This window comes from Doryrhamphus excisus, chromosome 3 (genome assembly GCF_030265055.1).
Source record: "Doryrhamphus excisus isolate RoL2022-K1 chromosome 3, RoL_Dexc_1.0, whole genome shotgun sequence".
NCBI classification, from domain to species: Eukaryota; Metazoa; Chordata; class Actinopteri; order Syngnathiformes; family Syngnathidae; genus Doryrhamphus; species Doryrhamphus excisus.
In genome coordinates, this window is record NC_080468.1 from 19,005,186 (window position 1) to 19,023,626 (window position 18,441).

Here is an 18,441-nt window from a genome sequence, read left to right on the forward strand (position 1 = left end):
TTCCCAATGCCATGTTTATTTTACAACCAGTGGTATATATCTACAGCATTTTACCACATATACCTGTTTTTGTAGACAAATGTAGTCTTTTGGACCGTCTATTAGAGTAATTATTGGCTGAGAGGTGTACCAACGACATGTTTCTGCAATGTTTCTGAATTCTGCTCACCATCATGGCGGCCAAACCCGTAATAGGATTTTTTTTTTAAACGTCAATTGTACAAAACAATATAAGCAGAGTTACAGGTACATAAAAGAGCAATTCTACAGAACATAAATAAGAAAAAGTAAATAACAAAGAAAGAAATGTGCGAAGGATATTGCTTGAAAATAAGAACAACAAAATAAAAACAATAGAAAACATGTCACTTAAGCTTGTTCTTCATATGAAATATTTTTATAACGTTCTCCAATGTATGAAAGGTTTTCACTGCTTTTTATTTTTGATTATCAGCTGCAGTGATTCATATCATATTTTCAGTTCAGAAGAAAACTGGCGAATTTTTTGGCTTGCATAACATTACAAAAGAAGTTATAGAGAAAAGTGATATTCATGTAAATGCTGCTCCAAAATGGCGCTTGGACCAAATTGCCTGCTGCTTACAATGGATGTCCGCTAGATGGCGCTGCCACACAAATCCAACCACCAAAGAAGAAGCGCGGGAATTGTGACGTCTAATGAAGTAACGGCGAATTATAGCAGCACACAATGAATCAACTTAAAGGACAGAAGGATTTTACTTTAAGGACAAATGGATTTTATTTTTTTAAATGTTATAAAAAAAAGCCTGCCACCCTAGTGAGAATAAGCGGTATATAAAATATATGACTGGAGGCGTCATTTTGATCGATGTTTATACGGTTTAACACACCTATAAGAGGATTTTTAGTAGTGTTGCTATTTTTCCTTGATGCTATTGAAAGGCTGGCTAAAGCATTACGTCACTCTTGTAGACCCGGAAGCAGTGAGAAATCTCCGCATTGTACGTAGAGGGCAACATTTTGGTAAACATAGCTCATGTTGATTTGAAATTATCGGAGTGGTTTTGTCTCCATAATGGCAGAGAGTGAGGTGGACACGCCGAGTACGCCGATCGAGTATGACAGCAAATATTTTGAGTTTGATGGGATTCGTCTACCGCCCTTCTGTAGAGGAAAGATGGAGGAAATCTCCAACTTCTCCATCAGAGGGAGTGACATTTGGATTATAACGTATCCAAAGTCAGGTGAACGCACAACACGCCGTGTTGCATGCTGAACTTGACAACATTTACATTGAAAATCAGCTAATATGTATATATATGTGTATATATGTATGTGTGTACATACATACATAGGTACATACACACACTTTGGTAACTTTGGTACAGCACAATTATAATCATGATTGTGATGCTAACCGTAGGACCCAAGCTAACTTTACAGGCCCCATCAATGATAGTCAATATGGGTACACCAGCCATACTTTGCACAGTACTTTTTTGTCCTTTTAAGGTGTTTTCCAATATAGATTGGATATAATATCTTGAAATACATGTTTTGCAAACACTTGATGTTTTGTCACTGAATGGCTCAATAAGCCAGTGCTTTTGTTTGGGTTGTATTTGTGAACAAATCAGACAATTGAACAGTAGGACAAATCAGAACATTGAACAGGAATTTAAATACAATCCACAGCTGAAACAACAACAAAAGAAAAGCGCTTATGAACTGCAAAAGCATCAGTTGTTCTATTTGAGCCAATCTTGGTGCATCCACATTTTCAAGTCAAATTACCAATACACCCAACAATACTTTGCACAGTACTTTTTTGTCCTTTTAAACTATTTGTCCCATATAGATTGGATATAAGGGTATTCATTGGAAGACATCTTGAAATACATGTTTTTCTTTTCTGTGTTTCTGTGTTTGGGATTCCAAAGGCAATTCAAAGTTTGTTTTCTTCCCTCCAACTTTGTTGTTTGTCTGTTAAGATGGTGGAGTTTGTTCCTTTCGATAAATTTTTTTAATCATTGAAACTCCACTCCGCCTTCCAGGGCAAAGAGTTTCTATTGCTTTGCTTTGAATGGTTAGAATGTACTGCACCCCCCCCCCCCACCATGAATAGACTACAAGTCATATCAGTCGTCAGCAGACGTTAAAGACCCATCAGGATGTAGTTATCTTCTAATGAATAGACACATCTCCATCAAGTGGCTACGGCTACATTAGCATGAGCAACGACCCCAAGCTCGTCTTATTGCAGAGCTTGGCTGGTATCAAGAACATCTAAATAGTAAAATATCAAGATTGGGCCTTTGAAAACATGCAAACAAGATCCTAGTGTACATCATGTACATTATGGATAATATTTCTATACAATTGAGTAGGATTAGGTCTGATGTCCCTAATGCGTTGTTGCGTTTTGTCACTGCAGGCACGAGTCTACTGCAAGAGTTTGTGTATCTTGTGAGTCAAGGTGCAGACCCAGATGAGATTGGTCTTATGAACATTGATGAACAATTACCTGTGTTAGAGTACCCACAACCAGGCCTGGACATCATAAAGGTATGGTATTGGAAACCTTCTTGGATATAGAATTAGGATTTGTAGCCTACGTATTGGATAAACGGTTCTTGGTCTGCAGCTTCAACGCTTCTATTGTCAAAAGCATGTTGTTTTAGCTCAGGGGTGGGCAAACTACGGCCCGGGGGCCACATCCGGCCCGCCAAGTGTTTGAATACGGCCCGCCCAATCTTTCCAAAGTATTTCATTTAAACTCAACATACATCCTGGCATCATGGCCTGAGCCAACCTTTTGATGGTTTTATCAATTTCGTTTTTTGACATGGTCTGTTGTTTACAAAGTGCTCCTGAAAAAAGGGACACAAGCACATAATAATAATAATAATTATTATTATTAGATTATTACAATTATTATTAGAGCTATTGTGATTATTATAATTATTATATTAATGCTAATTATTATATTAATTATATATAATATTATTGTTATATTTGCATATTTTACATAATAATATAATAATTAGTATTTTAATTTTATTGTAATTATTATAATATTTCATTATTTTTTAAATATTTAAATATAAATATAAAATAATAAATAATAATAGCAGATTGCATGACAATTTTACAGATACAATAATACCAGGTGGACTGTTACATGTAAAATATATAGTCTGGCCCCCCCGTAAATTTTGTCATATCAATGCGGCCCGCGAGTCAAAAAGTTTGCCCACCCCTGTTTTAGCTACTACTGGTTAGGACTCCCAGCTGGGAATGATGTATAGCAAGGGTCCCCAACCACCGCTTTCAGGTAGCCTCAGGAGCAATGATTAATAAAAACACTTAAAAAATAATAACATTCAGAATTTAAAGTGTTCAAATAAAGCAGGACCCAAATTGATGAAGACAATGAAGTCAGTTTCTGTTTTTATTTTAATTTTACTGTTTTGTTTAATTGTTTATGTTGTTGTTACTATTACAGGAGCTCATGTCTCCTCGCCTCATCAAAAGTCATCTTCCCTACCGATTCCTTCCCAGAGGAATACACAATGGAGAAGCTAAGGTTAGTTCCTTCCTCATCGAACTCGGGTCTCCTGGCTGTGTGGCCTGCACTCTAACCACTCATCACTGTGCAGCCCAGGGTCCAAATCACATAGGTTTATTTATTAGCTTGGTGCTAATAAAGTGGCATAAAAAGATTTTGTGGTGTGCTTTTTATTTAGTCTCATTATGTTTCCCACCAGGTAATATACATGGCTCGTAACCCCAAAGACCTGGTGGTGTCCTACTACCAGTTCCACCGATCCCTGAGGACCATGAGCTACAGAGGAACCTTCCAAGAGTTCTGCCAGCGTTTCATGAATGACAAGTGTAATTATTCTTCTTACCAGATAACTTTCCACTCATTTAAAGACTGATGCATACTCATTTCTTTTTACAGTGGGATATGGTTCCTGGTTTGAACATGTTTTAGAATTTTGGGAGCATCGTACGGACTCCAATGTTCTCTTCTTGAAATATGAAGACATGTACAAGGTAAAGGCTGAGTCTCAATTGGTGGACACTTGTTACCCTCAAGAGTCAGAAGGGGCGGGACTAACTCAAGTGGAGGTATTTGTGATGCCAATGCACATTTAGCAATAATCCCGCCTCTTCCTGCTGCAGACGTGAAATGTCAGGTATCTCATGATACCATAATACCTCAAAACCATAAGTAATGAATTTCACAGTGTTTATATAGAAACATAACAAATCTGAACCCTTAGTGTATAGAAGTAGTGATGTAATCCCTGAAAGGAAACAGAGAATAACACAGATAAGGTTGAGCAGCATGAGGCCAATAAAGAACGTAAACTAAACACACGTCAACATTTAGCATCTTCTAGCATAGGCTCCAGCGTACCCCAGTGAGGATAAGCGGCTTAGAGAAAAGATGGATGCTAACAAATGAGGCGGCTTTGCATGTTTGTTGTGTTTTAGTGATACACTCCACACATCTTACAAATTCCATCATTATTGCATCTGACTCCCAATCCGAAGTGAGTCCACACTTTGGATTTCAACTTCTTCTTCTGCTTGCTTTTCTTCTGCCCATTTCTTCGGCCACTCTCGCAAAGTCCAAGACGACATATTAAATGGACACTCAACCACCATTCATGTCCACTGGGAATGAAACGTAGCACAAACAGGAAACACAGGCAGGAATAGGAAATCACTACAGTAAGAGTAAGTAAGCAGAGCAGGACAAACTAGAAGGAAACAAAATGGGGCTGGTGGGAAGGACGCTGAATGGCCTCGTTTTTTTTTGTTTCCCTTGAAACAACACTTGAAATTATGCTTAAAAATCTCTAGCTTATCTCTCTCCTTCATCATTTAAAAAGTTTGTAAAGCTAAAGCTATCAAATATATAATTATATATAATTATTATATAACATATAATTATTTTTATTTATTTTATTAAATTATTAATTTTATTTAAATATTTTATATATTTATAATTTATATATTTTATATATTTATAATTTATATATTTTATATTTTATATAATTATAATAAATAAATAAACACAATAACACAAACAAATAATAAAACAAAAACAATAATACCAAATAAGAATAAGAATAAATAATAATGAATAATGACTATCTAGCGCCTAGAGATACCCAAAGTGTTTTCCACTGAGAGCCATTCATCCACTCTGCAGTCGCACACTGGTGGTGGTAATGTACATCTGTAGCTACAGCCGCCTTGGGGTACACTGATGGAAACATGGCTGCCTCTTTCACCACCAACAAACATTCATTGACAATATGGCAAATGTGGATGAAACAGATTTTAACTTGAATATTTTGCTTTTTATTTTTTATGAGAAGCAATACTTGAGGTTAACCCGAAGAACCTGAAGATTTGCTCTTTTGGAAGTTTGAACATATTATTAACTTGCTATGAATAACTAACTTTGGTTCCTTTCTCCCTCCAGGATCTTGGAGCGTTGGTGGAACAGTTAGCGTGGTTCCTGGGTGTGTCTAGCGACAAGGCTCAGCACGACGCTATGGTGGAGAGCTGCAGCCAACTGGTGGAACAGTGTTGCAGCTCCGAGGCGCAGGCAGCGTGCAGGGGTGAGTCAAGGGGGACGTTACCATGGAAAAGATTTCAATAAGATGTTTGCATTATAAGTTTAGTATATAATGTGTTCATTGTGGAAAACAGGCAATGGCAATATAATGGCCATATAATAATATAATGATATCATATAATGAGGCGGGCAAAATGAGCAAGTTGATTTTTATTTATTGTGTGCTTAATGAATTGTCCCACAAGTCAGTGAGAGATCTTGTGACACCCCAAACATCCTAAAAAAATTTATTTTATTTTTCTTGCCATCTTTTTCATTTGTCTTTGTATTTGACTTATCTTTCCTCGTTTTGTCCATCCTGTATTTGACTTGAGTTTGTCATTATGCTTTACGTCGTTGTCTTCTGCTTTTCAGTCTCTTCATTTTGTTTTGAGTCCATGGAAGTCTAATGCTGATATTCAGGTGGGTGTTTGTCACCTTTCATTGCAGGTGAGCTCCACTTCGTTTGGTTTCAATGTAGTTATGTTCGATGAAATAAACTTAATTAAGTTTTCACTTTTGGAACAGCATCAACAACACCACCCCTCCCAAACATTCCCATTCTCCCATGACTGTTCTTTTTTTTTACTTCAATTCATAGTTTTGATGCCCAGTCCGCCGACCGACATTTTTAAACCCCTCCAGTATCATGGAGTATCACTCCAGTATCACTTCCTGTCAGTGAAGTGCAACAATAAATGACATCCGTCTGACGCCAGCGTTAGCGAGGGTTTCAGGATTCCTCCTGATGTCGTGGAAGTTCAGTGTAAATAAATGTCGGGAGCCTCGACTGCACGATGCCAGTTTATTTATGTACACAGCGTCACGAGAGACTGTCACAACACACTTTGGCCTTCAAAATAAATCTTGTTTCCTTGTGATAACAAAATAAGGGTTCCCTAAAAAAAAAGCCATCCATTCCACCATCTTTGAGGCAGCAAAGCATACTTGTGCTAATATGTTAGCTCAAGACTAGTAGCTCATAGTCAAACCTTGTACAATTGCATGTTTAAGTGCCCAACGTAAAGAAAAAAATAACTTTAAACCATGAAAAGCATTGGAACCAGTAATAGTTAGGAACTGGAAGCGAAACAAGGAATTGGTATAGGAATTGTTGAAAATCAAATGATGCCCCACCCGCCATGTCAGACAAACGTCTGACCGCCACTCACACTTCAGCAGGAATAGTTGTGTTGTATCAATTATTCATGGAACGAATGCTATTGAATCCGCTCGTTGCAGGTCACGTGGGTCTGTGGAAGGACGTCTTCACTGTGTCGATGAATGAAAAGTTTGATGCCGTGTACAGACAGAAAATGGCAAATTCCAACCTGAACTTTCATTTCTGCCTGGGAGAAAGGCCGGCCTGCCAGTGACCAACCTGCCGGGAAAACCATAACTGCTCACCAGAACAACCAGAACAACCAGTGCATGAACCCTGTGTGCTTAACTATGTGCTTTGACCTGTCAATCACTCCACTGTAACACCCGAGTCTGTTTGAAGCAAACCTGCAAAATAATGCACCACTTAATGTACAATTATGTATATTAAGAATTATTTATTTGTATGTATATCATCGCACACGCATACATATACTGTGTATATATACTGTATATATATATTTATATTTATTTATTTATTGAACAGTGTTCCCTCGCTCTATAATAATTCACCTTTGGGTTCGCAAAATTATTTTTTGCTTATTTTTTTTTATGACAGGGCGATGCCGGCCCTTTAAGAAGAATTGCATTGTGGAAAGTCAGTCTACATACCCGTTCTTTTCTGCATTCTAATTGGCTGTAGACCACTGTCAATCAATCTCCTTAATGCCGCCCTGCCGTGTCTCCTGTGATTTGCTAGCTTGCCAGCTTGTAAACAAAGGAGGGGAACTACAACAATGTTTTAGCAAGGATACAAAAACGCTACAGTACAGCGGAACGGCGCCACGAGTGGAATTTGCTTGAGTGACTTAATTTATTGTAACAGTTGGGTACTTTTCACTTATTGCAGGCTATTTTGGGACCCTCCCCACGCCATAAACGAGGGAACACCGTGTACATACAGACATGTATACACATACACAATGGACATGTTTTGCTTTGTTTATGAAAGGTCAGAAGGTGTAATTTGAAAGCATAACTCACATATTTCTTCCACTTAAGGCACCTACTTAAGTACCTACTGTTCTGAAATGTGGATTCGTTATCAGTAAATGAACACGGAACACCGTAAACCGGGAAGCACCAGTATTGGAGAAGCACCAGTATTGGAGAAGCACCAGTATTGGGAGCGTTCTAGTGGGATGCAGCATGGCTGACCTGATCGATCTGTGTTTTTCTGCTCCTCCAATTTCGACATTTGTTCCAGAAAAAAACGTGAATCGCTTGTGAGGCTGAGGACAGGGATTTGAACCTGCTGCTGTGTGTTTGCGTGCCAGTTGTACTTTACTTGCCACCCGTTCATCGAATAAATGTGCACATCCTGATCACTGGCGTTGCGTCATATTACATATTATGAAAAAGTTGAAATGTGAAAACGTTTCTATTCCCTGGGGCGAAGTGACTAAATAGTTCAGACCCATAAATGTGGTCACAGGAAGAGTGTTTCCATGTTCTCCACGCGGTGGCAGAAGGTACAGGACTAACATGTGTGTCCACCTGTTGCTCGTCATACAACATACAACATACTGTAAGTCATGGCATGCGGTGAGATGTTGATTTTTCCAATGTCTAAAAACTGATCTAATGATTATTATAATGGATAACATGTATTGATTATTTATAAATTCAATTATTCTAATGGGCTAATCAATGATAAGATTGTAGAATTGCTTGTGTGTGTTGACTAATTGACTCCTTCGCCATAACCTGACGTATACAATAAAAAAAAAAATCAATCTGTTTAAAAGTCATAACTGTACAGACATTATACTAAAGTATACTAAAGTATACTAAGGTATACTAAAGTATACTAAGGTATACTAAGGTCACAGGTCATGCTGGGGCATATCCCAGTTGACAAACATTCTAATATGATTATATATTAATATATCTCACTCTCATATACTATAGCATCACAAAAACATAATTATACCAACTTCTCATATCCAGTATAAAATATTTCTGCTATTTTAAACAACACATAGACATTCATAAAAAGCATAATAACATGCTGAAATGATATTGTCCACAGACCAGTACCATACCAATGACTTTTGGTATATTACAAAGTATGCAGTTACTTTGGAATGGTGGTACACATACAGTTAGCAGTATTATATATATATTTTAAAAAAAAATCGGGAGAAAACCATTCCAGTTTGCAGAGGCTCTAATAACGATGCATTGTAAAAATACTTCCAAGTAATATTCTAACAATCATATTGTTTCTTCTCACATGCTGAAGCATCTACAAGGGTTTGTGTAGAAGATCCAAGTATTGATTTTGATGGTTCCAAGGAAAGGTGAGGCTACATACAGGCAGGGGTGAGATGAATTATTTTGATTTTGAAGTATTATGATCCATCCAGTATTATGATCCACAGTTCATTTATGGTATGGATTATATGAAAATAACCCCGTCCCTCATGATTTGTAATTGTGATATAATTGTAATAAAAGGTCGGCCATGTTGCCACATTGATGCTCTTGAGGCATCTCCAACAATCCCGGGTCCCTCCTGGCCACTTAGACCATCAACAGCTGTCCCAGAACCATTTGGAATTGCCGAGTACTTCCTGCCAGCTCCATCAGCCGTTCGCTCATCTCCCTGGCTGCTCCTGGGGAGGGATAGTGGAGGGACGCCGTCTTTGTGCTCATGACAAAATCCTTCAGTTTGTGACAAAGGGTGCTGCTGGTTTGACCGATCTGGGCTCGAACCTGAGGCGACCTGGCCTGACGGGATAGCGTGTCCCCGATGAAGAGCAGCTTGTGAGCGCCGACGATGACGAACTTGCTGTGCGCCACAAACGTCTTGGGCAGCTGATTGGCGTTGACGGCGCTGGAGAAGGCGACGATGGCGTCGTTCACGCTGGTGAAGTTTTGCTCAGACTGCTGCAGGTAGAAGAGGAGGAGTTGGCGGTCAGCATGGCACAGTCTGGACGAGGAGGAGGACGAGGAGGAGGAGTCATTTTGAGGAAGATGACCCCGCCCAGTCAAGTCCTGGTTGATTGGTTGACCAACTTCCTGTCGTTCGGAATGTTTCATCTGTTGGAGGAGGAGCAGACTCATTAATTTGTGACTGAACCCCTGACCCTACTGTTGGGGCAGCAAACCATGACAAGCTAAAACACAACCCGTGATGTCACTTCCTGTCCGCCCGTCTTTACTGTGACACACACGAGCTGTTTTATTTGCGTCTTATTTACATTATTATGTGGACGATATTGGCTAATAAAGTATAAAGCCGCCATTACAATACAGTGATGAGACAATAGCCACTGCAGGAAGTACCTAGAAGTGTACTAAGTACTGTAATTCATCAATACTGTGTGTACCTGTAGATGAACGTAGTCATAATCCTCCATCCATCCTTCGGTGGTCTCATAAGAATCGTCTCCAACGCCGTCTTCTTCTGCTGCCGCAAACTTTGGCGGAGGAGGTAGCGGCCGTGACTGAATGTTGGCCTTCTCTCCCATTGGATGGCTGCCACTTCCTGTCACGTGACCCGGCAACGGAGGAAGCTGCGGCTGGTGGCTGTGTTTGAAGAGCAAAGAAGCGTTGCCGTGGAGAAAGGAAGTGAGCTGTTTGGTGTCTTCCGGGATCCCGCGTGCTGTGATGACCAGCTGGTCCAAAACATCTCCACCTGGTTGGGGTCTGGTGAGCTCGGCATCCAGGCTCTGAGTCTGGGTAATTACACTCTGAAAAACCTCCTCCAGTTTGCCCACCTGGTGGGCCAGTTTGGTCTGCAAGGAGCGGTCGGTGGCCTGGCCAGCGTTCGCCACGGCACCGTGGGAAAACTCCAGGAAGTCCCGCAGAGTGGCACAGACTCCATTGGCGGCCTGGTGGAGGGCCGGGAGATTCCCGTCCAGCTTTCCCGGGCTTCGCCAATTACCCGTGATGATTGACATCATCATGGAAACGCTTAAGTCCACGGCCTGTTGAAGGCGGGAAAGGCGCTCCATGGCGGTATCCAGGTCCAGCAGAAGTGGCTTTGCGGCGAAGAAGCAGCGCGGCGATGGCGCGGCGTCACGGTGCCCGTCTCCGGATGAGGCGGAGTGGTTGCTGAGGGTGCTTCCTGTGCTTGAGGCGGAAAGTCGCTTGAACGCCCCGTGGAGCTCCTCGCCGGTCGCCTGGCCGTCACGGAGGACCTGAAACACAACATTTCTTTTCAGGAAGGAAACGCTTCGACAACCAAACATCACGGACGGAATGAGGACGTTTCAAAGTTCTGGTTGACATAACCGGCCTGGACTCAGTCAACTGCTAGGTAAGCTAAGCTAGGCTAACCGAACGGGATAAGATGTCTAGAAATGTTTTTCCGTAATTTTCCGTAATTGTACCTGTGGCGGGACATCATAGATGTATGCGTGATCCGTGTGTATTCCCTCCTCCTCGTGCTCCCTTGGGATGTCATAGACGCCGTGGGCGGGGTGTCCTCCAGTGCGAAGGCTGGGTGGAATGTCGTAGATGTCGTCGGCCGACTGGTTGACTTTACCGCCGTCGCCATGTAAATGTCTGCTGCTCAGCAGTGGGGGGGGGACGTCGTATACGTCCTCGAGGGCTGGATTGTCTTGGATGTCATCATTGGGACGACTGTCCGTATTCCGGCCAAATTCCGGAGCGAAGGCTTGGGTTTGTGTTCTGCTCAAATGGGATGGAACGTCATAGGTTTCCTCTTTCATGACTTGAGCGTCGGGAACATCTTTGCTGACTGTAGGTGGGAAGTCATAAACCTGGGGGGGGGGGGGGGGAGTAAAACCACAAGGATAATTAATAAAAGATGTGTTTCATTTCATTTGTTTTCATTTAGACCAGGGGTGCTCATTAAGTCGATCGCGATCTACCGGTCGATCGCGGAGGTGGTACTGGTCGATCGCTGGTCGATCGCGGCGTGACATTAAAAAAATATCATCCCAGCATCAATGCCGTCACTTGATTGACATACAGGGCAGCCATTCAGATGACAACTGAATGTTGCCCTTCGGGCGACCAATCAAATCAAACAACGTCTCTAAGTGCAGCAGAACTTACGATGTCAGCCTATCATCCATCCCCGTTACTTGATTGACATACAGGACAACCAGTCAGATGACAACTGAATTTTGACCTTTAGGTCACCGCTCATGCGTAAACAACGATGCAAAGTGCTAAGCTAGTCGGCGAATTGCGAGATTTTAAGCCCTCGCTAAAGTTTATGGTCACTAAAATGAGTGAAGGAGCTGGACCAAGTAAAAAGGCAAAAACTGGACCAAGTAAAAAGGCAAAAAACATATCACTTCCATACGGATATGGAATATTATACGGATATTATGATACGGATATTATCCATGACTGATAAACATTTGGAAGTGTGCTTGAGGCTGGCTATCAGCAGCTACTGTCCGGACTATGCATCCCTGGCTGGTTCAATTCAGTGCAAGTCATCAAAGTAAACTCAGGTAATTACAAAAAATGTTAATAGTTAATTATGTGTGTTTTGCAATATTGGCTCATTTGGTTATGTAAGGTACATCAACATACATTGTACGTACAAATAATAACCTCAATACATTTGAAAATAAATAGATGTTTTGCATTTTTGTAGTGGGTAGATCATTTTGACTCGGTCATTTTAAAAGTAGCTCGCATGCTGAAAAAGTGTGAGCACCCCTGGTTTAGAGGTTTGGTGAATGAGTGACGAACACGACTGCTTCATGCTGACCATCAACAAGCGCTGGTGGTCTTCCATAACGTGTGTTGTTTATTTGAATACACGCCATTGTCAGAGTTCCTGAAACAAGCATGGGGCTTATTAGGGGACATGGTGTCCATCCCACCCTCCTCTACAGAAGCATGGGGGGGGGTTGACACCAGAGTCAGGGACACAAAGACCTCACTGTGCCCCTCCAACACTTAGCCACCGTGTTTCACAGTAATATTCACAGTGCTTCGCTTTGGACACATTTTGTTATAGTCTTATCCCAAAATGGAATTTATTCATTTTTATAGTCAAAATTATACATAATGACAATATGATTTATTTTTATATGCCAAAAAACCTGCACGACGGAAGAGTGGTTAGCGCTCACAGCTAGGATACCCAAGTTCAATTCCACCACTGGCTATCTCTGTGTGGAGTTTGCATTGGCCACTCCAAATTGTCCATAGGTATGAATGTGAGTGTGAATGGTTGTTTGTCTATATGTGCCCTGTGATTGGCTGGCCACCAGTCCAGGGTGGACCCCGCCTCTCGCCCGAAGACAGCTGGGATAGGCTCCAGCACCCCCGCGACCCTTGTGAGGATAAGCGGTAGAAAATGAACGAAAATTGTACATAATGACAATATGATTTTTTTATATGCCAAAAAAAACTGCACGGTGATAGAGTGGTTAGCACGCAGGCCTCACAGCTAGGAGACCCGAGTTCGATTCTCCTCTCGGTCATCTCTGTGTGGAGTTTGCATGTTCTCCCCATGTTCTTTGTTCTGTCTAACAAGATGATAGGAGAACATCTAAACTGACCTGTGTGTTGTATTGGTCGCGGGTTGGAGGGACGTCATAAATATCCTGGCGGGATGGCAGTTGATGCCTGGGTGGGAAATCGTACTTATCCTGGTAGGAGTTTACGGTGTCGCAGGCTCGACTGGAAAGAAGCATCTGAAGAAAAACACATATGGTGAGAATTCAGATGTGGGAACAGATGAAGGACAACTAACGGTTGCTAACATTGATGACAAACATGATGGGTATGGATGGGTGTGGTACCATGGCAGCTCTCCATGGCTTTAAACATCTCCAGGAGCACAGCAAGGAACCTAAAGTAAACATCTCTTTGGTCTTCCTCTACACCTCCTACCTGGTAACATCCTTCTACCAATATATTGACTATCTCTCCTCTGGACATGTCCCAACCATCTCAGTCTGGCCTAAAGGACTTTATCTCCAAGGCCTCTAACATGTAATGTTCCTCTGATGTACTCCTTAATGATCCTATCCATCCTGGTCACTCCCAATGAGAACATCAGCATCCTGGTCTCTGCTACCTCCAGTTCTACTTCCTGTCTTTTCCTCGGTGGAACTGTCTCTAGACCAAATAACATGGCTGGTCTCACCACAGTTTTTGTATATAATTGAGTACCTGGTTTACCTTATCAAGAGGTGTTCTGTCCTCCCAGGTCCTCTTGTCCAGACTGGGGGGCACCTGATACACATCATTGCCAACCCCCGCACCAACTGCCTTAACGGAGGGTTCTAGCTTGACCTTTAGAGGAAGTCTTGGATCAGAGGAAGCCTGGTACAAAATGTGGGTGTCCGGTTTGGGGCCGTGCTTGGGGGGGATCATGTAGACTGGATCGTGTTTGGGCTTTGCAGGACTGGGGGTGGAGTAAATGGAGGGCATTGGTGCGTGCTGAGCGAGCGAAGGTTTGGGATGAAGCAATCGCTGCAGCTGGGAGGTGGGAGAAGATGATGCTGGATCCGCCATGCCGGGTTCTTTTCCATCGTGCATGCCAACCAGGATCTTGAGACGGTTCCCAGGAACGATGCCTTGGCGGCCGTGGAGCGAACAGAGCCACCAGCCATCGAGTCCTTGTGTGTTGTGTTCCAACACGGTCAGGATGTCCCCTTTACGGAAGGACAGTTCATCTGGAGTCTCAGCAACATTGTCGTACAAAGCCTTGGCCAACACATTCTGCAAGAGAAAATTGTCCCATTTACTTGAATGCAACCTTTGGAAAACTGTTTCTAACAGCAAGTTTCCAATCTGACGACTAAAAACAATGCATGGAAAATCATGGAAAATACTGTCAAACAATTGCACTGACAAACCTTTTATGTCAGTGATAACAGTTGTGATGGTTGGACACCATGTGATTTTTAAATATGAATATATAATTAAGTTAACATTTTATTCAGGTGGATTAATTTGGGGCCCCTAACTATAGCCTAGCTCAGGGGTGGGCAAACTTTTTGACTCGCGGGCCGCATTGATTTAATAAAATTGACGGGGGGGGGGCATTTTACACGTGACAGTCCATTTGTACACGTATATTTTTACACATATTTTACACGTAAAAGTGTCATGTAGTCTGCTATATGTGCACTTTGAGATCATTTATTTGATGTAAAGTGCGTTATAAATTAATCATTATTATTATTATTATTATTATTATTATTATTATTATTATTATTATTATTATTATTATTATTATTATTATTATTACGACCAGTCCAGGGTGTACCCCGCCTCTCGCCCCAAGACAGCTGGGATAGGCTCCAGCACCCCCGCGACCCTCGTGAGGATAAGCGGTAAAAAATGAATGAATTATTATTATTATTGTTAGTATTATTATTATTATTATTATTACGACAAGTCCAGGGCGTACCCCGCCTCTCGCCCCAAGACAACTGGCATAGGCTCCAGCACCCCCCGCGACCCTTGTGAGGATAAGCGGTAAAAAATGAATGAATTATTATTATTATTATTATTATTATTATTATTATTATTATTATTATTATTATTATTATTATTATTATTATTATTATTATTACGACCAGTCCAGGGTGTACCCCGCCTCTCGCCCCAAGACAGCTGGCATAGGCTCCAGCACCCCCCGCGACCCTTGTGAGGATAAGCGGTAGAAAATGAATGTATTATTATTATTATTATTATTATTATTATTATTATTTTAATTATTATTATTATGTGCTTGTGTCCCTTTTTTCAGGAGCATTTTGTAAACATCAGACCACATCAAATAACGAAATTGATAAAACAGCTACTTGGACCATCAAAAGGTTGGCTCAAGCCATGATGCCAGGTTGTACGTTGAGTTTCAATGAAATATTTTGTAAAGAACAGGCGGGCCATATTCAAACACTTGGCGGGCCGGATGTGGCCCCCGGGCCGTAGTTTGCCCACCCCTGGCCTAGCTTCTTGCTCTGCAGCTGATGCTTGTTAGAAACACAAGAGAAAGGCGTTCCAGGCGCTTCCCACATGTGTGTGATGGCAGAGGACACAAAAGGTCACCATCATTATTGGATGTCCAAAGTACTTAGTAGTATATTCTGACAATGTACTTTGTCCGAATATTTTGTAAACAACGCACTAATAATAACTTCATTGCACAGGATGCGATTACAGATAATATCAGAGCCACTCAATAAAACTTTGTCCTCTTACATCACCGACTTACATTAACACTGATGTAACGTATCATAACGACTTAACACAATTATTCCCCCCTTTCATACACATATAGTACACCAAAGTATGATAACACACATGCAAACTCACCCACCAGATATTTCATTTTCCTTACAGTAAGACCTTACAGTAACGCTAACTCATGCAGCTCCTAGCCCCGTGGAAGTGTGTGAATAAAGTATGTGATATTAGGAGACTGAAAACCTGCACAAATCTTCCGTGCCCTCCCCCCCTCCCTTCCCTGGAATGTTCCCTCTTCTTTCCTGTATGATCTTGCCCTCGGTTATCAAGCATATCTCCAACCATGCCGCTACTCTGTGATCTCACACGAGAAAAATGACACCGTTTGTTACGTCTCGCCTGAGGAAAAGACCGTGGAACCCAACACGTCGCTTTCAGCTCCCAAACTGACCCATGTGCTAAACTCAGTCTTAGACACAACTACAGCTTCCGAATGACGAGACCGGCACACATAGCAGTCCTGGGACGCATGTTTACAACGTTAAAAAGCCACGCCTCCTACTGTATTCACTAGAGCAGCTATCATTTTAGTCCTGTACAATATTAAGTACACCTTAGCACAGGGTGGAGAAGTAGCTGGGGCGTGTATGAACGGGCTGAGAGGACATGCCCTGACTGGGGTTTGGGTTTTGGATGTTTTTTTTTAGGTTTCATACACACACACACACACAATAAAACATACAGTAATAATAAGAAAAACTACAGAGGCCAATCTGTGTATCAATATCTTGAACCAGTCATGATGTGATATATATATCACTACATTGACACGCACTATGGTACACATTATGGCATTGGATGCTCATATCACCGAGTACTTTGGTACGAGGTACATTATTAAAAAAAATACCTTGAACTGTATTATTGAAAGCAGGAAGTGAACAAATGTAACAGTTAGTGATTGTAAAAGTACCAGATGGAGGGGCAGGATTTAATAAGCTTTGCTTCTTCCTACTCCTTTTGGACATGTGGAACTGGGAACTGATTATGGGATGCAGTCAATTGGAATCTGATGCATGTTCAAATGAAACAAAACCATTAAAAAAAAGAATAATAAAAAAATAAAATAAAAACTCAAACTGTATTATTGAAAGCAGGAAGTGAACAAATGTAACAATTACTGATTGTAAAAGTACCAGATGGAGGGGTAGGATTTAATAAGCTTTGCTTCTTCCTACTCCTTTTGGACATGTGGAACTGGGAACTGATTATGGGATGCACTCAATTGGAATCTGATGCATGTTCAAATGAAATAAAACCATTACCATTACCATTACCATTACCATTACCATTACCATTACCATAAATATTGAAATGCCGTATTGAAAATGTGGAATTACGTTATTTTGGAATGTGAAAAATTGTACTCCTGAATGTTTTTATGCTTTTTGGGGGGGATGGAAAATGTAGAATTCTGTAAAAAAAAAAAACAACAACAAACAAACAGCAATTTCTTGACTGCGGAAAATAGATTGTCTGAATATTCTGAATGTTTTGTTTTGGAATGAGAATGGAAATGTTACGGCAGATGTGGAATTCCCGCTGTGGAAAATTGTTAGTCCGAATGTCCTAAATGTGGAAGTAGAAGGAATGCTTAAGATGAAAGGGAAATAGTGTTTTGAAAATGTGGAATGGAATGGAATGTCTCAATGGGCCATTGTGTCCTGCAGGAGCAGAATGTTTTCATGTAGGAATGGTTTGAACCAGTTGAGAAATGTGGAAGCCGATGAGCGTAAAAAAATGACAGCAAAACCTTCAATACTAGTAATAAGAATCGTTATCATAACAATAATACATTTACTCTATCATAACAATAATACATTTACTGACTCCATCCATGCTAGTCACTGCTGTTATGTCTTCGGACAAGACACTTCACCTACACTGGTTTATCAACATCCAGCACATTGATCGTATGCTAGATTCTAGCTTTTACAGATGTTTGTAAACGCCACACAAGTCCAGACAGATAAATAAAATGAAATGCTGCATAGCACTGCCTAGCACGGAGGGCTAATAAAGTATACAGAGGGCGACACTGACCACTTTAGCCTGCTTGTCGGCCAACGGCAGAGTCATCTGGCTTCACGTGACGCTGTGCTTTGACAGCGTTGGGTGTTTTTCTTCTTAACTTCGTCTAACGGCTTCCTGACTTATCCTTCTCTTCTGGGCTGAAGTACGCAAAAGAGTAGCCTGACATCTCCCACCGGTCGCTGCGTGAAGCTTACGGAGTTAACAGCAAGGACGTTAGAATGGAACAGGACTGTCAATTGAACGGCTAATGAAAGGAACACATTGTAGTACGCCATGGAGCACAAAGTCCGACCATGATGGTAAGCACAAGAGGTGGGCGGGGCTAGGCGGACAACAGTGTGCAATGTATTCGCGAACTCTGAAGTTAGACGCTGTGTTTACACTTTGATGAAATCAATGAACAAAATGAATATATACAGTAT

The 18,441-nt window shown here is 41.3% G+C and overlaps 2 protein-coding genes across 6 annotated transcripts; one reads left to right on the forward strand and one right to left on the reverse strand.

Annotated features, from left to right (window-relative positions):
* The first annotated feature begins 679 nt into the window (after nucleotides 1–679).
* Nucleotides 680–8,416, forward strand: sult4a1 (sulfotransferase family 4A, member 1). Of its 4 annotated transcripts, none has more exons than XM_058068559.1 (8): nucleotides 680–1,226; nucleotides 2,417–2,547; nucleotides 3,488–3,568; nucleotides 3,750–3,876; nucleotides 3,947–4,041; nucleotides 5,486–5,624; nucleotides 5,996–6,043; nucleotides 6,863–8,416. In XM_058068559.1, exons 1-7 carry the CDS (start codon nucleotides 1,058–1,060, stop codon nucleotides 6,028–6,030), a joined length of 777 nt encoding a protein of 258 aa, XP_057924542.1. In that variant the 5' UTR covers nucleotides 680–1,057; the 3' UTR covers nucleotides 6,031–6,043; nucleotides 6,863–8,416. The 4 variants fall into 4 exon arrangements, with proteins under 4 accessions (XP_057924542.1, XP_057924544.1, XP_057924543.1 ...); XM_058068561.1 differs by lacking the exon at nucleotides 5,996–6,043 and having other exon boundaries at nucleotides 680–983; nucleotides 1,065–1,226; nucleotides 6,863–8,410; XM_058068560.1 differs by having other exon boundaries at nucleotides 5,996–6,070; nucleotides 6,863–7,005.
* On the reverse strand, nucleotides 6,397–18,217 carry bcar1 (BCAR1 scaffold protein, Cas family member). Of its 2 annotated transcripts, none has more exons than XM_058068543.1 (6): nucleotides 16,059–16,139; nucleotides 13,907–14,449; nucleotides 13,282–13,416; nucleotides 11,122–11,514; nucleotides 10,117–10,929; nucleotides 6,397–9,826 (listed from the first exon to the last, which is right to left on the reverse strand). In XM_058068543.1, the coding sequence occupies exons 1-6, from the start codon at nucleotides 16,068–16,070 to the stop codon at nucleotides 9,308–9,310; spliced, it is 2,415 nt and encodes an 804-aa protein (XP_057924526.1). In that variant the 5' UTR covers nucleotides 16,071–16,139; the 3' UTR covers nucleotides 6,397–9,307. The 2 variants fall into 2 exon arrangements, with proteins under 2 accessions (XP_057924526.1, XP_057924525.1); XM_058068542.1 differs by lacking the exon at nucleotides 16,059–16,139 and adding an exon at nucleotides 18,029–18,217 and having other exon boundaries at nucleotides 6,398–9,826.
* Between the last annotated feature and the right edge of the window lie 224 nt (nucleotides 18,218–18,441).